Genomic DNA, 22,101 nt, shown 5'->3' on the forward strand with positions numbered 1-22,101 from the left:
CCATTGACAAATTTAGTCATTAAAATCTGCCTCCTCACTCAGTTGACCGCTTTTTGCGGGAAAGAACCTCTTGCTTTACCCACTCTCATTTACTCTCCACGCTCTCAACTTTTACATTTTTTTTGGTTAATTAAGTAGTAATAATAATCATTTCTTTTATTTTTTAACTTGATTGTAAAAAAATTTGCAGTCTTATTTATTTTCTCTCTCGAAAGTATGCATAATAAAGAACTACTCCTAAAATATACTAACGAATTTCTTATGCATTTTAATAAAGGCTAAACCAATTTGTATAATCTTTTGGGATACCCTGATACATACCAAATAGACGAACTCGTCCCAAAAGACTAGCCTATTAGGAGAGAGAGCTCATTTAGTCTATATACCCCACATCAGTCGTTCTCACAACTAATGTGGGAATTGAGTCTGTAACACCCCAACTGAATTACTAGTTTTTTGGGACAAAATCAATTATTTTAATATTTTTACTTTATTATGTTTCTATTTTATTTTTGTAAAATTATTTAATTACTTCCTCCGTCCCTGAAATTTTGTCACATTTTTCCATTTTCACCAATCCCATAAAATTTGTCACATTTCACTTTATTACCATTTTTGGTAATGGACCCCACATTTTTACTAACTTATTCTCACTCACATTTTATTATAAAACTAATACTTTATAAGTAGGACTTACATCCCAACTTTTTTAACCCACTTTCTATTACATTTCTTAAAACTCATGTCCGATTAAACTGTGACAAAATTTAGAGGATGGAGGAAGTATTATGTTCATATTTTATGTTCCACTGAATTCATTAAATATCATTTCTTATATTTTTAACTAAAAAATGTAAAGAAGATAGTACAACCTTTAGACAGACTGTATAAATTAAGTATAATTCAATCGAGATAATCATGGAATAATTACCAAATATTTATAAAACAAAAGCCATTATTTATTAGCGAGTGATTACAAGCGCCTTACTCCAGCGCGTGAAAGTTTAAGTATCTGTTCACCTGGGAAACGACGACGTTTACGGGCTTTCCCTCTCCACTGGCATCACGCTATATATAGCCCGAATTTCAGAGCTGAAATTTATATCACTGAAATTGAAGAAAAACGCAAAGCAAAAGGCTGAATTAACTCGCAAAAAAGAGGATCATTTGACTAATAAATTGGGGAAGAAAATCATGCATTGTGCTGTAGCAGCAGTAAGCTCTCCGATATTCACGCCTTCCCCGAGAAAGATGTCGCCGGTTTTCTGCAAGGCTGCCACCGCGCCGCCGCCGCCGCTGTCTACTGCGTCGTCGTTTTTTTTCAAGCAAATCGCGCAGCCATTGGATAATGGAGGAGGAGAGGAGGAAGGAGTAGCGGCGACTAAGGCGCCGCAGGTGTTGAAGCGGAAAAGGCCGGGGAGGATTGATATTCCCGTGATAAGCTTAAAAATGGAGGAAGCTAAAACGACGTCGGATTCGGATAGGTCGAACGAGGTCGTGTTTGAAGGGGAGGCGTACTCGGTTTACTCCAAAAGAGGGAAAAGAGGTGGCGATTTGGAGGATCGATATGCAGCTGTATTGGACATTCATGGCGATTCTAAACAGGTTAATTTTCATCTTAAGCTTTTTAATTTTCGATATTTGTTAATAGATGTGATTTTGAGATGTTTTTTCCATGGATTGATTATGTTTCAAGTTACTGGAGATTAGAATTGATTTGGTAATTGGATCCATGAATATTAAGATAAATTAGAAGGATAGATGCGTTTATAACGTAATTGATGAGAATTATTGCTCATGGCAAAAAAACGATGGAATTCAGATATTGAATCTCTGTTTAGAAGATATAGAATTAATGTTGATGAATAAGTCATTGATGATTACTTGAAGATGTGAATTGAGGAGTTAAAAGTTTTGGGGATTTGGTATAACCTAACATTAGTGTTAACTGTAAATTTCAGGCATTCTTTGGTGTATTTGATGGTCATGGAGGAGCTGGAGCTGCAGAGTTTGCTTCAACTCGTTTGGAGAAGAACATAATGAAGGAAGTGGTGAAGAGAGGCGACGAGATGGAGGAGGCTGTGAAGGAGGGTTATCTAGCCACGGATTCTGAGTTTTTGAAGAAAGATATCCGTGGGGGGACGTGCTGCTTGACAGCATTGGTTCATAAAGGAGACCTTGTGGTCTCCAACACTGGAGACTGTCGTGCTGTGATGAGCAGGGGAGGCGTTGCTGAAGCCCTTACAGTTGATCACCGCCCTTCATTGGTTGAAGAAAGGGAGAGGATTGAAAGTCTGGTGAGCATTCCATCTCATTGAGTATGACTCAATTGTTTCAATCCATGTTTGCTGATGAGATTTGGATCTGTTGTAGGGTGGCTATGTGGACTGTTGCCACGGCGTTTGGAGAGTGCACGGATCTCTTGCTGTGTCAAGAGCAATTGGTGACCGCCATCTCAAGGAATGGGTTGTGGCCGAGCCAGAAACTAAGATATTCAAGATTAGACCAGACTGCGAGTTCTTGATCCTGGCCTCGGATGGCCTGTGGGATAATGTAAGCAAGCAAGCTAGCTTCATCCACTGTTTTCATGTCTTCGTTTGCTAAGGACCGTTTACACATTGGATGCTGACTCCTTTCGTGTCCATTGTTGCAGGTTAGCAATCAGGAGGCAGTGGACATCATCCGTGATCTATGCGTGGGCGTGGATAAGCCAAAAACGCTCACGGCTTGCAAGAAACTCGCGGATTTGTCACTGACCAGAGGATCTCTCGATGACATTAGCATTATGGTTGTTCATTTAACTCAGTTCATTCAGTGAGGATTAATCCTTTTAAATGAGGATGGTGTGATTTGTACATTTTAATTTCTACAATTTTTTAACTGATTATTAGTATGAGTTTCTGAATGAACAGTCTTTTGGGAAAACAGACTTGTGATTTGGTATGATTATGAAAAATTATGATTGATTATTTGATTGCTTGATGATGAAGGAGAGGGTTGGCTGTGTGTATGAAAACGTGTCATTGGTGAGAGGAAATGTAGTTTATGTTAGAAGAAAATGAATGGTGTAAATGAGTAGGTCATCATCCATTGATGCACATGGTCAATTGTGGCTGCTGATTCTTTCGGTGAAAAAGGGTATTAGTCTATGAATGAAGAGTCTCACATTATTGTTCAGTGTTTGTGAGTGGAGAAAGAATCTCGTATTATTTAAAAATATTAAAGGAGTGCCAAATAGTGGTATTTCAAAATTATTTAGGTAGGATTAATTAATAACGAAAGAGATTTTTTGTGGGGCAATGTCCCCAATTACTGGCATTAAAAGATGGATGCATACTATTATACAAGCAAGTATATCTGAAATTTGATGTTTTATGCATTATAGACGTAGAACAACAAAGTAATCAATTCCATGCATGAAAATAATTTTTAGTTTAAAAATGTGAAGTAATCATGAAAACATTTCATTTGTCTAAAAATTTGAAATGGTTGGTCATGTATTGTTCTCTCTTAGGAAAATAGGCATAAAAATGTGAACAATGGCCCAATTTGAAAATCTTTAACGTTAAACAACGTTGATAAATAGGCCCGGCCCGACTTAATAGTACAACTTTATGATAGGGTCTAGTAAGTTGTAAAACATTGTAGATTAAGTAATAATCTTTTAATTAGTATTTCATTAATTAAATTTATTCGTGGATTCTCGTATAAAAATTTTATTATAATTTAGAGTTTCGATATATGATAGACGCCTAGATCATAGATCATAACTATAAAGGTATTAAAAAACTTTGAAATGACAAAATTGCTACAAAATAGAAAGATTAAAACAAACACTTTTATGATTGGGTCTAATTTGCAATAAGTTGCAAATCAAATTAATTTGTAGATTAATTTATAATCTTTTACTAGTATTCCAATAATTAAATCCAGACGATCAGATCTCTCTCATATTAAAGCGTGTTTGTATATATAACCAGAAAACAAATAAATTCATTTCTTAGTTTAGTTTCTCTCACTAGAAAGAAAGCACCCCTCCACTTGCTCTCTCCATCTCTTTTCTTCTCTAGATCTCACTCTCGTTGGTTACCAGAGGGTTCAAGGGGTTCTCTTCCGCTGCTCCAGATCTCAGAGCGCCTGTAGGCGCCGTTGTATTTTCTGCCAATTCGTACGATCCTTTACCAGATCCGGAGCTCCGAACGAGGGATTTGACTCGCCGTCCGTCGTCATGGCGGCCGCAAACGCACCGATCACCATGAAGGAAGCCCTAACGGTGTTTATTTAATCGTTTACCTGAACTAATTTCGAACTTTGATTCAATTTCTAGCTGCTTTGACTATTCGATTGGATGAAACGGTTCAATTTGGCTTTATTATCAATTGGCGTGATGCGCTGGCACTGTCGATCACTGCGGAGCTCTGAATAATTGCTTTCGATAATCTCGTTTACTTTTGATCTCAGATCTATCGATTATGTTCTTAGGCTTTTGTGATTTGGCTCATTTGAGCTGGTTTCAGAGGAATTCATGTTTTCTGATTGTGTCTTGTGGTGATTGCAGCTGACTAGCATAGGGATCAATCCACAGTTCATTACTTTCACAAATGTGACTATGGAATCTGATAAGTTTATATGTGTGCGGGAGACTGCACCTCAAAACAGCGTGGTTATTGTGGATATGAGCATGCCGAATCAGCCTTTGAGGCGTCCTATTACTGCCGATTCCGCACTTATGAATCCAAATTCTAGAATATTAGCTCTGAAAGGTGAATGAGTTCTTATTAGTTCTTTTGGTTTTTGAATTTTTCTATATGTTATATTTCATTTTGGATGTATAGAGTTGATTATAATTATTTCAATTTGGGCCTTCATATATGTGGAAATCGATAACTGAGTGATTTATTTGTTTAGCCAGCCTTACTTGTGGTGAACTCAAATTAGCCAAAAGCATACTATTGTCTCTGCATATCTGACTCTCATGTGCCCAACTGCCGTTTAACATAAGCTATTATGATAAATGTTTTTAGATAAGCAACAATCATGAATACATAGAGAATATTTGAAGTAGAACCAATGAACCTTTATATAATGAGAAACGAGCTGCAGTTGTCGATAGAGAATTTAGAAATGAACTATGCTATGATTATTATGGGTTTATTACGCCCCAGCATATTTTCTAATGGAAACTTCCAAAGCAGCTAAAAGAGTAAGGGTCAACAGCTATTAACATAGGACTTAGGAAGTGAGTTTTTTGGGATTCTTATGTCAAGAAAAAAATCCTCTGGCTACTCTAACTTAGGATTTTATGTCAAGGACTCAAGAAGGATAATCGTGATTGCTATTTTAACTTAAAGTAGGGATCGGAGTACAGGGTTAGATGTTAAGAAGACTGAAGATAATTTGTACTTAATTATTGTCTTAATGCTTGCGAATTTCTGGTCATAATTATTCTATGAAGACATCTGTGCAATGTGATGTCAAATGCAAAAGACATGAGAAGGTGAGTGATTATAACTGATAGGAACTTTTTTACTTGCTCAAACAACTTTTTCTAACCAAAATTTCGTGAAGGCCTCACATTTGTCGCAGATCCTGGTTGCAGATTTTGTTCTTTAGGGTGTAGACTCTGTCTGCTTTGTATTCTATTTCTCACTCTCTTTTATTTCTCCACCAATTTTCTGCTTCTTCCTATATTCCTGTCAGTGATATCTTGGTGGGTGTCAAGTGGTCGTAAAAGGGCTGGTATAGGCCACCAATAGTCGGCTATCTTAATTTTAAGTAGTGAGGCCGTGAGGGAGCGAGGTGGTGTCTGTTGTTGTTCTAGATTGGTATTATCTTACTAAAGTCCTTGTTTCATTGGTGCATATTAACTGGGGGTGGGGCATATCCACTTGTATAATTGGCATGCTTTAATTTTTTTGGTTTCAATACTGATTGCTTTTCCCCTTTAATGGTATTGAAGCTGGACTCCCTGGAACTACACAAGACCATTTGCAAATATTTAACATTGAGGCAAAGGCCAAACTGAAGTCGCATCAGATGCCTGAGCAGGTACGATTTTCTTACTTGTTGAAGGCTTTGGTCCATTTTATATATTGTTTTATATCATTGCTAGATTCTTGGTGTTGATTTTCCTGGATATTACGTTTTTCAATAGGTTGTATTTTGGAAGTGGATTACACCTAAGATGTTGGGTTTAGTTACACAATCATCAGTGTATCACTGGTCAATCGAAGGTAAAGACGGCATATTCTTAGCTTCTGTTTTAATTTTGTTGGTTTTTATCTCTTTGTGCTCTCATTTCATCTCTCTTTATGATCAGGTGACTCTGAACCTGCAAAGATGTTTGATAGAGCTGCCAACTTAGCAAACAATCAGATAATTAATTATAAGTGCGATCCATCTGAAAAATGGTTGGTTTTGATTGGGATCTCTCCTGGCTCTGCCGAGGTGCGTTCTTATTACAGTTTGATGTGTTTGAAGTAATGAGTTTAGATTTGGATGTGCTCTCCTGGCTGTTCTTCTATTTAAAACCTCTCATTAATATCAAGAGTTAACACTTTCAAGTTAGTTCCTGCATTACATTGTGTCTGTACATCATAGTTCTCATAAATTATTTGCTTGTATTGTTTACCTACCTTAATTCATGTGTTCTACCAGTACATATCGTACTGGTTTCTTCTACAGTGGCCTTTTGTATCTTAATTCATCAGAAACATCGTCTGATGGCTGTTGTACCTCTATGTACATTTATCTACATGCCAAAACTGGCAGTGTAAATATAACAACACTACTTTCCACTAGTGAGACTACGTGAATAATATAATTGTTCACATACTTGGTTGTGGAACTTTTTTGTGGAAAATTAAGTCAATGATTTTACTTTGTGTGCTGCTGTTTTGAATTTTGAAGAGTACCTTGAATCAGTTGAACCAAATCGTAGATACTACTAGATGCCAGTATTTCTGGAAGGAAGAATGCGCTTGTGGTAGCCATTTGTGTCCTTTAACTGGATTTAAAATAATTTTACTTCTTTCTTGTCTAACACGCTGTTAAGCTCGGTTCTGTTCATATAAGTATATAACAATAATGCCTAAGCTCATTGGATAATGATGTAGCTCCTTTTCTCTTACTGTCCCTTCTATTTTAGGTATTGGGACTCAGTTCAATAGAATCCAACTGCAGATATTTTGTGCTTCAGTGACCATAATATGTTATTTTATTTCTGTCTATCAGTTTATTTTTAAGTTTCTCTTCTTTATTATTGAAAGCTTACATAGTAAGATGATATATTTCTTAGAGGCCACAACTCGTCAAAGGAAATATGCAGCTATTTTCTGTGGATCAGCAACGTAGCCAAGCCCTTGAAGCACATGCTGCATCATTTGCCTCTATCAGAGTATGTATTAGTTTATTTGGATTTGTGATATACAATATGCTGTTTCAATGAACAAATTTTGTTTTATACCTTTCTGTCTACTGTGAACAGGTACCGGGTAATGATAAAGATTCTATTCTAATTTCCTTTGCTACAAAGACCTCCAATGCTGGCCAGACTACATCTAAGTTGCATGTTATTGAGCTTGGTGCTCAGCCAGGTGGGTTTATCTTCCTTTCTTTTCTTGTTTTCTGTCATTTTCATATATTCTGTATATAAGTGGTTGGGTAATTTATCATGTGTGCCTACTGTCTCATGATCCTTTTCTCTTATTCTTCATCTTACAACTGCCAACATTTTTCAGGAAAACCAGCTTTCACCAAGAAGCAGGCCGATCTTTTCTTCCCTCCAGATTTTGCTGATGATTTTCCGGTGGCTATGCAGGTACCGTTGTTGGAGTACTTTTATAGATGCTATCCATGTCATTTGGCATCTTGTTTTTGTTTCACAGTGCTTATTATATATATATTTCATTTTTTGCAGATTTCCCATAAGTATGGCCTGACATATGTGATCACAAAGCTTGGCCTGCTATTCGTATATGACCTTGAAACCGCAACAGCTGTTTACAGAAACAGAATAAGCCCCGACCCAATATTCCTAACATCTGAAGCTTCATCTGTTGGGGGTTTCTATGCAATTAATAGGCGTGGCCAAGTTTTACTTGCCACAGTGAATGAATCGACTATTGTCCCATTTGTCAGTGGGCAAGTACGTTTTCCAACTTCAGAACTTCTACACATAGCATCATTTTTTTGAGATGTTGTCAGTGTCTCAAGAATTTAAGGGTTAAACGGTTATTCGCAGTTAAACAATCTGGAGCTTGCTGTAAATCTTGCCAAAAGAGGAAACCTACCTGGGGCAGAGAACTTGGTAATATTTTTTTTCTTTGAGTTTGATGGTTACAACTATCTTCATTCCTGATGTTATTTGACAAGCCTGTGAACAAAAAAAATCCTAGTTTCCTCCCTGCATGTGTTTGTATGTTTTTTTTCTAGACATTTCTGGGTGCATAAATAGATTTTAAATTTGGGGCATAAATAGATTTTAAATTTCTCCAATTTATTTTCAGGTTGTTCAGCGTTTCCAAGAATTGTTCGCTGAGACAAAGTACAAAGAGGCTGCAGAGCTTGCTGCAGAATCTCCGCAAGGCATCCTTCGGACACCTGATACTGTTGCCAAATTTCAGGTACATTATGTTCTTTACCTATCAATCATTTTCTTCAGTGCCAACTGCCAAGTGTGCAGCTGGTAGAACTAATGTTCAAATGATATCATTCGTTAACACTCTCTGTTTTGTTCAGAGTGTTCCTGTACAAGCTGGGCAGACGCCACCTTTGTTGCAGTATTTTGGAACACTTTTAACAAAAGGAAAGCTCAATGCATTTGAATCTTTGGAATTGTCTCGACTTGTGGTCAACCAGAACAAGAAAAATTTATTAGAAAACTGGTTGGCTGAAGACAAACTGGAATGTAGTGAGGAACTTGGAGATCTTGTCAAGGTGAAAACTCAAAAGATTTAATGTATCTACTGCTTTCCTTGTTTACCTTTACCCTGAAAATCCCATCTCTTTTTTTCCTGACACGAATCTGCTTCATGTCAAACCTTCTAGACTGTTGACAATGACCTTGCACTGAAAATATATATCAAAGCCAGAGCTACCCCAAAAGTTGTGGCTGCTTTTGCTGAGCGTCGGGAGTTTGACAAAATCTTGATATACTCGAAACAGGTCTGGGTTTAAGATAGCCAGGTCTCGCTATTAATGTCTTACCTTTGTTTAATCTGCTCAAACAAAGTTATTTGTCTTGAAACAGGTTGGGTACACACCTGACTATCTTTTCCTTCTGCAAACCATTCTTCGAGCAGATCCTCAGGTATACTAAGCAAATTCTGATCTTTTCATTATATTAGGATGTGTGCTTGTATTGTTTCAAACTCTTGTTTTTTGATGACTTATAATGTTAGGTAGTTATCATTTGGAGCTATAATGTTCTGTGTGCCTGCAGGGAGCTGTTAATTTTGCTCTGATGATGTCTCAAATGGAAGGAGGTTGTCCTGTTGATTACAATACCATTACCGATCTGTTTCTTCAGGTTCGTATATGCCTTGTTTCGAAACCATTCTGACTTACATTACCAACATTTTTAATCCTCTTCTCAGTTTGCTATTTCTTGTAAGCCAATCTGGTAATATATATGTGGTCTTGACCATTTTTTTGCACCAGAGGAACTTGATCCGTGAAGCAACAGCTTTTCTATTGGATGTTTTGAAACCAAATTTACCAGAACATGGCTTCTTGCAAACAAAGGTTAATAACTATATTTCATCCTGTTTTTAGTTAACATCATTTTACTTAGATCTCTCTAGAACATGGCATGACCACTTTTCTCTTTGTACAGGTCTTGGAGATAAATCTTGTGACATTTCCAAATGTTGCTGATGCTATTTTGGCAAATGGCATGTTTAGTCACTATGACAGGCCACGTGTAGCACAGCTATGTGAGAAAGCTGGTCTTTACATTCGGGCACTTCAGGTTTTGGCCATCTTCATCTTCTTCTTCATCTTCTGGATAAGTATTTATTCATATATGTCTTGATCAATTGACTTTTATTTGTAGCATTACTCTGAGCTGCCGGACATCAAGCGTGTCATTGTGAACACCCATGCAATTGAGCCACAGGTTTGTAAAACATTTGTTGATTTTTTCCTTGTCATAAGTTGGTCTTATCAGTGCTTTATGGCCAATCGTTTCAGGCACTTGTGGAGTTCTTTGGGACACTTTCCAAGGAATGGGCAATGGAGTGTATGAAGGATCTCTTATTGGTTAATTTAAGAGGAAATCTTCAGATAATTGTCCAGGTATGACTATGAAAAGTGTTACAAATGCGGTGCCATAGTACTATTATGTTTTGTCCCTTGACCCCCTTCAAAACTATGGTTTCCGATGCTTTTCCAGACTCCATCACTAATGGTGTGTGGTACTATTATGTTGTGTTGTTTTCTGCATTATGCAGGTTGCTAAGGAATATTGTGAACATCTGGGAGTTGAAGCATGCATTAAGCTCTTTGAGCAGTTCAAATCATATGAGGGATTGTATTTCTTCCTAGGATCATATTTGAGCTCCAGGTAATCTATTTACGAGGAGTCTTCTAGCATGAGTGGCCGACCTTTCCCACTCAACATGATTGCTAATTAGTGTACTAATTATTTATTACCTGGCAGTGAGGATCCTGAAATTCACTTCAAGTATATTGAGGCAGCTGCGAAGACTGGACAAATTAAGGAGGTCGAGCGTGTTACCAGAGAATCTGAGTTCTACGATCCTGAAAAGACTAAGAACTTTTTGATGGAAGCAAAACTTCCCGATGCACGTCCACTAATCAATGTTTGTGACCGCTTCGGTTTTGTGCCTGACCTCACACATTACTTGTACTCTAACAACATGCTCCGCTATATTGAAGGCTATGTGCAAAAGGTTTGTATTTCTGCTGAAAATTATCATTTAGACAAAGATTTTGTTATCCTTGCAAAGCTAACCTTGCTGTTTCTACGAATAGGTGAATCCAGGAAATGCTCCATTAGTTGTTGGACAGCTGTTAGATGATGAATGCCCAGAAGATTTCATTAAAGGCCTCATCCTTTCTGTTCGCTCTCTGCTTCCAGTTGAACCTCTTGTGGAGGAGTGTGAGAAAAGGTACTCTATCTGCTCTCTCAGCTTTTATTGGATGCATGTTTTTCCTTGAGATCCTTATGCATGGCCTTTGTTGTGCAGGAATCGGCTTCGCCTGCTTACCCAGTTTCTGGAGCATCTTGTGAGTGAAGGAAGCCAGGATGTGCATGTTCACAATGCTTTGGGTAAAATCATAATAGATAGCAACAACAATCCAGAACACTTCCTCACTACCAATCCGTACTATGATTCACGTGTTGTGGGAAAGTACTGTGAGAAGCGCGACCCTACCCTTGCTGTTGTTGCATACCGCAGAGGGCAATGTGATGATGAACTCATCAATGTCACTAATAAGAACTCTTTGTTCAAGCTGCAGTCTAGGTTTGTGAGTAATGGCTTTATTCTATGGTTTCTTACTTAAGTACCTTTTTTCTAGAAAGTTAATCTGCCGTCGTCTTTTTCTTCTCAGGTATGTTGTTGAAAGAATGGATGGCGATCTCTGGGCCAAAGTTCTTGATCCTGAAAATGAATTCAGAAGGCTGCTCATTGATCAGGTTGTATCTACTGCTTTGCCTGAAAGCAAAAGTCCAGAGCAAGTCTCTGCTGCTGTTAAAGCTTTTATGACCGCTGACCTTCCTCACGAACTGATTGAGTTGCTTGAAAAGATTGTTCTTCAAAATTCAGCATTCAGTGGGAACTTTAATCTGCAAAATTTACTTATCTTGACAGCAATCAAGGCTGATCCATCTAGGGTGATGGACTATATCAATAGACTTGATAATTTTGATGGACCAGCTGTCGGTGAGGTGGCTGTGGATGCTCAATTGTACGAAGAAGCTTATGCTATTTTCAAGAAGTTCAACTTGAATGTCCAGGGTGTTAATGTGTTGCTTGACAACATTCGGGATATTAACCGAGCTGTTGAATTTGCTTATCGTGTTGAAGAGGATGCTGTTTGGAGTCAAGTTGCTAAAGCTCAGCTTCGTGAAGGACTAGTTAGCGATGCGATAGAATCATTTATCCGTGCAGATGATGCGACCCAATTTCTTGAGGTGATCCGGGCTGCTGAAGATGCTGATGTTTATCATGACCTAGTGAAGTACCTTCTCATGGTCAGGCAGAAATCAAAGGAGCCCAAAGTGGATAGTGAGCTCATTTATGCATATGCCAAGATTGAGAGGCTGGGTGACATTGAAGAATTTATTCTCATGCCAAATGTTGCAAATCTGCCAAGTGTTGGTGACCGCTTGTATGATGAAGCCTTGTACGAGGCAGCAAAGATTATCTTTGCTTTTACATCTAACTGGGGCAAGCTGGCCTGCACTTTAGTTAAGTTGAAGCAGTTCCAAGGGGCTGTTGATGCAGCTCGCAAAGCTAATAGTGCAAAGACATGGAAAGAAGTCTGTTTTGCGTGTGTGGATGCTGAGGAGTTCCGCTTGGCTCAGATTTGTGGTCTCAATATCATTGTACAGGTATTCTATAGTTATTCCATTTCTATTTTGTATTCATAAGATAAAATCAGGTTCCATTATCAAAATCAGAGAGCTATGAACTTCTAATACTTTGGGACCTTTTAACATTATCTTGGTCTTATAGGTGGATGATCTGGAAGAGGTTAGCGACTATTATCAGAATAGAGGATGCTTCAATGAGCTAATATCCCTGATGGAGAGTGGTCTGGGTTTAGAACGTGCACATATGGGTATCTTTACAGAGCTGGGTGTCTTATATGCCAGATACCGCCACGAGAAGCTCATGGAGCACATCAAATTGTTCTCCACTCGTCTCAATATCCCCAAGCTGATCCGAGCATGTGATGAACAGCAGCACTGGCAAGAACTTACATACTTGTACATTCAGTACGATGAGTTCGATAATGCCGCAACCACAGTCATGAACCATTCACCTGAAGCCTGGGATCACATGCAATTCAAAGATATTATTGTCAAGGTTGCCAATGTGGAACTATACTACAAGGCCGTGCATTTCTATTTGCAAGAGCACCCAGATCTCATCAATGATGTCCTGAATGTCCTTGCTCTTCGCGTGGATCACACTCGTGTTGTGGACATAATGCGAAAGGTTCACTTTAAATTAATGCTTTATATATGCCTATTAACTTTGCACTTGTTTAGTATTGAACTTTTTAGATTCAGCACATCAGCTTTAATATTGTTCTAAGGACATTCATTTTCACCATTTAGGCTGGTCACCTACGTCTTGTTAAGCCATATATGGTTGCAGTCCAGAGCAATAATGTCTCTGCAGTGAATGAAGCTCTGAATGAGATCTATGTAGAAGAAGAAGATTATGACAGACTACGTGAATCGATTGACTTGCATGATAACTTCGACCTTATAGGCCTTGCCCAAAAGGTGAGTTATAATAATTATACACACTTGCTGTGACCCATTAAATTTTTTTGAAAAATCTAATCTTTTCTGTCTGAACAGATTGAGAAACATGAACTGCTTGAGATGAGGCGTGTTGCAGCCTACATTTACAAAAAGGCGGGCAGATGGAAGCAGTCAATTGCATTGTCGAAGAAGGATAACCTCTACAAAGATGCAATGGAGACAGCTTCACAATCTGGTGATCGTGAACTTGCTGAAGAGTTGCTTGTTTACTTCATTGAAAAGGTATGCCACTGAATTACATAAGATCTTCCTTTCTGAAGTTATCAAAATATTACGATTAAGAATTACATTAAATATATCTCCTCTTTTTACCTCTTAACTGATTTGTTTTCTGTAATTAACCAACAAACATGGTTGACCTAGCTTTAAATGAGTTGTGCTGTAGGATCTTTAATGATTAAGGCTGCTATGATACACAATGCTAGTTGCTCTTAGCAGTTGGTCGACTATGTTTTAATTTTTGCTAATCACCTCATATTTTGAAATTTGTTTTTAAAGTTTGTGGCAACTTATCATAGTGCATGAGATATATGTGTTTCAAATTTTCTGGTGGAGCCATGTGAAATAGTTATTGTCGATGTTTGGATTTGTGGTGTCTTAACTATTGTTTTTATGATTTGTAGGGGAAAAAGGAGTGCTTTGCTTCTTGCCTATTTGTTTGTTACGATTTGATTCGCCCGGATGTCGCACTTGAACTAGCCTGGGTGAATAACATGATTGACTTTGCCTTCCCCTATCTGTTACAGGTAACAATATTCTCTCACCTTCATTTTACGTATATCCCTAGATCGCTCATAATATTTAGACAGCCACCAAAACTAATGTAATTTGTGAACGTGATTGCTTGTTGCATACGTAGTTCGTAACCGTGTCCAACTCTTCCCCATATTGCAGTTCATCCGTGAATACTCTGGCAAAGTTGATGAGCTAATCAAGGACAAGATTGAGGCTATGAAGGAAGAGAAGGCTAAAGAAAGCGAGGAGAAAGATGTCATCATGCAACAGGTATAAATACCAACAAGTTCTGTTTGCAGATCAGTCGTTGCATCTGTTCTCGTACTTAAAAAGTTGCGATCATTGTCCTCATTTTGCAGAATATGTACGCCCAGTTGTTGCCTCTTGCTTTACCAGCCCCGCCAGGCATGGGTGGTCCGGGTATGGGAGGGGGATACGCTCCTCAGCCACCCCCGCCCATGGGTGGCATGGGCATGGGAATGCCTCCAATGCCGCCATTTGGAATGCCATCGATGGGGTCTTATTGAGCTCGAGCTAATTCTCAGATAGTTGGTGAATGAGAAGAGGATTTCCATGTCCATGTCGATGGACTTTTTTGTGTTATCTAGTAGTCATTTGTCAAGTACCTCGCTTCCCTAGCAGTCGAAGGGGCCGGTGGTGGAGTGACCCGAGTCATAGCTCGGGCTTGAAAATGTGGTCGGGTGTGGATATGGGGTAATATTCTTTGGTAGTGAGGCATTTTTTTGCAGCTCTAGGCCGCAAGCAAGCCGAGGTTACTTTGTATCTTTAAAAAGCAGTTGGTAAACAAATATTACGGACTACTTTGCTTATTGTCAATTTCTTCCTTTGTTTGAATATATACTTCCTCGATTTAGAAACATTATATTTTATTGCATCAATCAAATTAATGCTTGGAGCTTGTATTCTTTATAAAGATGAGTTCAACCTCACAATACTTGTCAACTTTGTGCCCATTTTGTTGCAAGATAATGTATGACTATAAAAGCTCTCTAATTTCAAGATTATGTGTGACTAAATTGGATCTTCAACTTAAAGTTAGAGGTGAAATATCTTTGCAACTAATTGCTTATTGTGATTATTTAGTCTTGTATTTTATTTGTCCTTCCTTGAATGTTATGGTTTGATTTGTTATGGATTTTAAGAAATTGTAGTCTATTTGTTTATTAAAATTGGTCTTTTTTTTATAATAAATTTCTTTATTAATGAGAGAGTAGGGTCTATTCTTTACTAATTTTATTTTCTCTAGCCTAATTTTGCTTGTATGAGTTTCGAATGAGTCATCAATTGAGACATATACTCCCCCCGTCCCACGTTAGGAGTCCCGGTTTACCATTTTTGGGTGTCCCACTTTAGGAGTCCTGGTTGGAATATTTCATAAATGGTATTAGGCCCCACATTCTACTAACCTTTTTCCATTTACATTTTATTATAAAATTAATATAAAAAAGTAGGACTCACGTTCTACTATATTTTTTCACCAACTTTCTTTTATATTTCTTAAAACCCGTGGCGTACTCAACCAGGACTCCTAAAGTGGGACGGAGGGAGTAGTACTTAAGAAATATCTTGAAATGACAAAATAAAATACAATTAATTTGCACAAAATGGGTATACTTTTTTATGATAAAAATATATTTTATGCATTGTAATGAAAAATCAGTTGGTACTTGGTACCTTTCCTTCCCAAACAAACATCAAACAATTATTAGAGTATTTTATTTCATGATCTCGTTAAAATTTCATGATTTCATGCTCCTAGACCTAGTAGCACTTTTTTTTCTTGTTGTTTTTATAACAATTCAATTGTTGCATATATTGGAAATTTTATAATGTAGTAATGGCAATGCATAATAAATGAAAACCTTAATTCACTGAACCTTTCCTATAATTTCCTTCTCAGCTGAATTTCAACTACCGTTAGTTCAATGGCTTCACTCCGCATCTTGACTTTGCCTCTCACAACCCTAATTTTGGCGCTATTCGTCAGAATCCTCTTCGCCGTAGTTTATCACCGGCGAAGGCGGAGGAATTCGGTCGGATTCTTCCATCCCTACACCAACGACGGCGGAGGAGGCGAGCGAGTGCTATGGTGCGCCGTCAAAGCCGTCCAAGAGGAGTCGCCTGACCTCGATTGTGTCGTATATACCGGCGATCATGACGCTTCGCCTGAGACTCTTGCCGCTCGAGCGATTGATCGATTCGGCGTCGAGCTGATCCGCCGTCCGAAGGTACATTCAGTTTCTACTAAATTCTGTTTTACGCTAACCTCCCTCTGTAATTTGCTATCCTTTGGTTTATATTGGTTATGTATTGCTTTGAGCTCACTGGATTACTTTGATGAGCTTAAAGTGATGCACGATTTTTAATTTCCATGTATAACTAAAGAAGCAGTGCTGTTTTTATGTATGAGTTACCTTTGAAATTAGGTTGATTATGGTTTAGTGAATGTGGATTCCAGTAGCATTATATGTGCATCAAGTGTAATGTTTGTGGAATGTTTTCATTCTCTTTGTAAAGTGGTTTCTAAGCAGGATTGGAGATTTACCTGGTGTTTGGTAGTTTGGAAATGATTTTCTGCACTTCATGAGTAAATAAGTCTCTTTATGTTTTCTACTGGTTCGTTTCGATAACTACCAGAAGATTATGCAAGTAGAGCTCCTACTGATTAAAACAGTGTCACTTTACCATGGCTTTGAGAATTTCAATTAGAAGATTGTAGCAATAACTTGCTCTGATAGGTTTTTTGGTAATCTTTTGTTTTGATAGGTGGTGCATCTTTATAAAAGGAAATGGATTGACGAGACTACTTATCCTCGATTCACTATGATCTGTCAGAGCCTTGGTTCGATGTACCTTTCATGGGAAGCCTTATGCGCATACACTCCTTTGTATTATTTTGATACCAGTGGGTATGCGTTCACATATCCCGTTGCATGGATGTTTGGATGTAAAATCATTTGCTACACGCATTACCCAACAATCAGTTTAGACATGCTATCCCGGGTTAATGCACAGAACTCTATGTATAACAATGATACTTTGATTGCTAAGAGGTACGATTCTTACTTCAATCTTTGTTCACATTTCGGCATATTTTTCTATCAGGTCTCTGCTGTAGCTTCCTGCTGCTGAAATTTTTGTGAATATATGATGCTATGCCATTTATCTCCCTTGCGTTTGTTTTTTTAATCTGCTCCTGATATCCAGATGAAGTTAATATGTATTTTTTTCCTTCATTTTGTGGCATATGCACAAGATATCATATGAAACAGATAATCTCCTAAATTTCCACATTTGATGGACCTAACACTTTCTCCTGCCAGTGCCTTTTTCTCGCAGTGCAAAGTCATCTATTATAAGCTTTTCAGCTTGATGTATGGAATTGTAGGCTCTCATGCATATATTGCAATGGTTAATTCATCATGGACACAATCTCATATTCAAAAGCTTTGGGGAATTCCAGATCGTATCAAGAGAGTCTACCCTCCCTGTGATACTTCTGGTCTTCAGGTGTGTAGTTTGTATCCCATTTTCTGTTCAATGCTTACAGATATTTCTAGTGATTATCCAAACAGATCTTCTTTTGTTTGGTGAAACTGAATTAATGCTTTTTTAGCATATGATATATAGGGGAATGTAAAATTTAAGTACTATACTATGTATGATGGAGATAAATGATTTATCTTGATCTCATATTAGATGTCATTGTGCTTTATTTTGTATGGATTTCAGTCCGCTTCTATAAATCTTGGTATGTGTCTCTAAACAGATGCTGGCATTAGAAAGGTCAATGGAGCCATTAAAGATTATTTCCGTGGCTCAATTTCGTCCAGAGAAGGTGGGCATTTTTTCAGACCAAGGTACCCATGCTTATGGAATCAATCATTTCTGGGTCCGTTCCCCCTGTATTGGGGAGTTTGAACTTAGATTTTGATTTCTTATGAACAGGCACACCTGCTTCAACTTGAGGCATTTGCTGCTGCCGTCAAGATTTTGGATTCAGATCTGCCAAGACCGAAGCTACAATTTGTTGGGAGCTGCAGGAATGAAGCCGATGAGATGAGATTGCAACACTTGAAGGATCGGTCCAAGGAGCTTGAATTGGATAGTGATGTGGAATTCCACAAAAATGTAACCTACAGGTCTGCAATATTTTCCATCCACGTTACATTATATGTATCGTAGACCTGTCCAGTGCTTCTGTATTTTCATCATAAGAGTGTTAACCAACTATGCACTTTACTAGGAACCGCAGCGCATCTAGTGTATTATGTTTACATCTTCACAGCGGCATATATCTTTGAGATTACATCTTAGTTGCTAGCTGTCACAGGAGCTTAAGTAGTGCTCTAATTTCATATTCCCTACATTTCACATGCTTATAGTTTCTACAGCATGTTTACTTCTTTACATGTTACGACGATAAGCTTGATGCTCTGTTCTCTTAATCCTCATCAGTGTGGTGAGTCTTTTGGGCGGTGCTGCAATAGGAATTCATTCCATGGTGGACGAGCATTTTGGCATCAGTGTGGTGGAATACATGGCTGCCGGTGCCATACCAATTGGTTCGTATCCATATTTAGTTTATGCAGAGCGCCTTCGCCTCACTATTAACACAGTCTCTCGCGTTCCTCTCCTCAGCACATAACTCAGCTGGCCCTAAGATGGACATTGTGTTACCCGAAGACGGAAAGCAAACAGGATTTCTCGCGAAAACTTTGGAAGAATATGCAGATGCCATCCTTAGAATTATCAGAATGTCGGCATCCCAGCGACTTGAGATGGCCGCTGCTGCGAGGAAACGAGCATCGCACTTCTCGGAACAAAGATTCTATCAAGATTTCAAATCTGCAGTTCGACCAATTATGTCAAATACCACTCACTCCGTGACATAATTTTATCATACACACACACACACACACACACACAGCCTCAACAGTAAAATTTGTTCAACCAACTTAGACTGATGATGATGACTTAATTTCCCTCTTTTTCTACCCAGAATATAAATTGAATCTTTTTTCATCATTGTGTTGTTATGCTTCTCTCCAGCTATTGATATTAGTCGATAAAATAGAAAAGTGAGTTGTATTTTCTATTGGCGTTCCAAGTTAAGCAACACATTTAATCTTTGGCAATACGAGGATGGATGCAAATGCTTGCTTAGACATTACATATTTCTCCCTCTATACCACAAGGTTTGTCCCATTTTACTATTTTCGTCTGTTCGACAAATTTTGTCTCAATTGGAATATTTCCAAAAATAGATACTCCCTCCGGCCTCCAAATTTTGTCACAGTTTGACTGGGCACGTGTTTTAAGAAATGTAATAGAAAGTAGGTTGGAAAAGTTGATAGAATGTGAGTCCTACTTTTAAAGTATTAGTTTTATAATGAAATGTGGGTGAGAATAAGTTAGTGGAATTTGGGGTCCATTAAAAAAATGGTAAAAAAGTGAAACGTGACAAATTTTATGGGATGTACGAAAATGGAGAAATGTGACAAAATTTCAGGGAGGGAGGGAGTATTAAATACACCCCTTAATCTCTTCAACGTGGGATCTTTCTTCCACTACATAGCTCTTTTAATACAAAGTTAAACAATTTCTTAAAACCCATGCTAAGTTAAATTGGGATAAACTTTGTGGGACAGAGGGAGTAAATATAATTGTCGCTAAAATTACAGATTTTAGGGCTTTGTTCCATATATTTTCAATAATAATTTGATTTTTCTTCTCACCCACGACGAAGCTTTTAGACCATCCACAATAGGAATAGCCCAGCAATAGCTCAGCCATAGCCTAGTCACTGCCACATCATCAGCACTAAAAATCCTCCTGCCACATCATCAAAACAAGCAAATAGCCCAGCAATAGCCCAGCCATAGCCTAGCCACATAATATCCACATCACTATTAACAAATATATACAAAATAAAATAATTAACAATCACACAATATACGAAATTTAATTTACGAGACATATACGGGAAAAGTTTAATAATAATATTAAAATATAAAAAAGTACAATAATTTAAAAAAATACATTAATTTAAAAACAAGTGGTGCGAATGAAAATGACGAGCAAAGCGCGTATATATAGTGTTTCGGGAAAAAAAAATTAAAATTTCGCGCTAGGTGGTGCGCTGGGCGATCCGGGCGCTGCAATAGCGCCGAGCGGACCGCCCAGCGCACCGCCCAGCGCCACGCGACCGCCCAGCGCTGCGCGGTTTCTCTCTCCATTCGCCCGCTGGACGACTGCAATAGACCGCCCAGTGAACCGCCCAGCACCGGCGCTCGGCTGGGCGGTCGGCTGGGCGGCATTGTGGATGATCTTAAGACAAATGCGAAGCTGAGGTGTTTGGTTGGAACGATCCCTATTCCCTTGTGTAATTATTACTCATTAATTAGGCATGCCAGTTCAAACTATGCAAGCAACTAATAGCAATGAAAAAGTCCATCGATTTGGTGTGATTCAACTGTTTGAGAATAACCTCGTATTTGGATTCTAGCTTATGATACTGTCCTAATTTAGCCTCATTTATGTCCATGACATGGACGTGAGGATAGTGGACATTTTTCCGGTACAATTTCGTTTAATTGCACCAAAACCAAGATCAACAACTCGTTACGATTTTGGTACTATGTTTCAAGATTACATGTGATGTGGTTAGGCTTTTTTACCACCATTTTGCAGTCTATTTAGGTTGTTACATTGAGTTGTTGCTGTTCTCGAGAATTCGAAACACGAGACATAATATGGAAGACGATCAGATCTGCCGATCCTTGTAGGTAGGGATGTTAGTATAGTCTGAAATCTGAGCATTACACCATTCGGCTAATATCATTTTCACAACAATATTAGTTTTTACTTTATACACATATTTTGTTTGCAACATTAGTGCTTTTCTTGAGAGTCCGACTACTAGAATGGTGGCTCGTGTAGCGGTGGTATGGGGAAAGAGTTTGTGACCAATGGGGACGTTGATCCTTATTTTCATAGATCAAATGAGGTCTCTCTCTTTATATAGGTTTGACTAATTTTTTGCTAAAGGGATGGATAATCATAAATTTATTTTCAACTATGTGCATACATAATGTTGACATAGAAATCAAATTTTCATTTCTAAGCACAATTGAAATACTACTAATCTTGATAAGTCATAATATTAGGTTCACTGGTGTCGATAAATATAAATCAGTAATTCATCTTCCCTAATCCTATCCTTAACAATAATCTCCATTATTGATAGACATACAAAATTGACATAAATTATTTAAAATTGAAGATATTTTACTTAGACCTCAAGTAAATCATAAAGCCAAAAAACGTGAGCATTAAATAGATCATGTTAAACATTGAATTAAGTTCTCCCATCGTGTCACAACAAGGCCAACAACCGACATCTATGCTCTCTCTTTAAGATCCCAATAGTTGAAAAGAGAGAGAGAAGTGATCAACAACCAAACCTCCACACCCACTCAAGATTCTCAATACCCCAATCATATTATATTATAAACAGAATTTTGCTCATTTTATATTATCCATAGGAGTATTATAAATAGGACTATTGTCATTCTCATTATTCAATCAATGAAATCATAATTATGGTCTTTTATCTTTATTTAGTTTTTCCGTTTAGAATTTCCGATTGTCGACAGAGCACGGTTTCTCTGCGACTTTCTTTATCTTTTTTTCACTTGATAAGGGTCTTTTCCTTATCAACTGGTGCTTTCATTGAGAGCTCATCCTCTAATTACGTCATGATGTCACGCAACTATGCCGATTATCAGTCCGGACAGCTAGTTTACACAGATTGGCAG

At 38.0% G+C, this 22,101-nt stretch overlaps 3 protein-coding genes across 3 annotated transcripts; all 3 read left to right on the top strand.

Annotated features, from left to right (window-relative positions):
- Positions 1-1,119: 1,119 nt before the first annotated feature.
- LOC121775817 (probable protein phosphatase 2C 25) lies at positions 1,120-2,969 on the top strand. Its single transcript, XM_042172884.1, has 4 exons — positions 1,120-1,605; positions 1,962-2,297; positions 2,374-2,553; positions 2,654-2,969. The coding sequence occupies exons 1-4, from the start codon at positions 1,195-1,197 to the stop codon at positions 2,816-2,818; spliced, it is 1,092 nt and encodes a 363-aa protein (XP_042028818.1). The 5' UTR covers positions 1,120-1,194; the 3' UTR covers positions 2,819-2,969.
- Positions 2,970-4,001: 1,032 nt separating this feature from the next.
- Positions 4,002-15,143, top strand: LOC121777811 (clathrin heavy chain 1-like). Its single transcript, XM_042175165.1, has 30 exons — positions 4,002-4,273; positions 4,559-4,763; positions 5,960-6,048; positions 6,155-6,233; positions 6,320-6,447; positions 7,298-7,396; positions 7,487-7,595; positions 7,740-7,819; positions 7,919-8,146; positions 8,243-8,308; positions 8,508-8,624; positions 8,740-8,937; positions 9,049-9,165; positions 9,251-9,310; positions 9,443-9,529; positions 9,661-9,744; positions 9,836-9,970; positions 10,055-10,117; positions 10,192-10,296; positions 10,452-10,564; positions 10,661-10,913; positions 10,996-11,132; positions 11,211-11,489; positions 11,578-12,580; positions 12,705-13,190; positions 13,313-13,483; positions 13,562-13,747; positions 14,149-14,271; positions 14,420-14,530; positions 14,620-15,143. Exons 1-30 carry the CDS (start codon positions 4,229-4,231, stop codon positions 14,785-14,787), a joined length of 5,124 nt encoding a protein of 1,707 aa, XP_042031099.1. The 5' UTR covers positions 4,002-4,228; the 3' UTR covers positions 14,788-15,143.
- An 898-nt stretch (positions 15,144-16,041) lies between these two features.
- LOC121777659 (GDP-Man:Man(3)GlcNAc(2)-PP-Dol alpha-1,2-mannosyltransferase-like) lies at positions 16,042-19,306 on the top strand. The gene is made up of 7 exons (XM_042174978.1): positions 16,042-16,509; positions 17,048-17,334; positions 17,605-17,791; positions 18,051-18,119; positions 18,230-18,423; positions 18,740-18,846; positions 18,923-19,306. The coding sequence occupies exons 1-7, from the start codon at positions 16,207-16,209 to the stop codon at positions 19,174-19,176; spliced, it is 1,401 nt and encodes a 466-aa protein (XP_042030912.1). The 5' UTR covers positions 16,042-16,206; the 3' UTR covers positions 19,177-19,306.
- Positions 19,307-22,101: the final 2,795 nt, after the last annotated feature.

Source organism: Salvia splendens, chromosome 18 (assembly GCF_004379255.2).
Source record: "Salvia splendens isolate huo1 chromosome 18, SspV2, whole genome shotgun sequence".
In the NCBI taxonomy this organism is placed as follows: domain Eukaryota; kingdom Viridiplantae; phylum Streptophyta; class Magnoliopsida; order Lamiales; family Lamiaceae; genus Salvia; species Salvia splendens.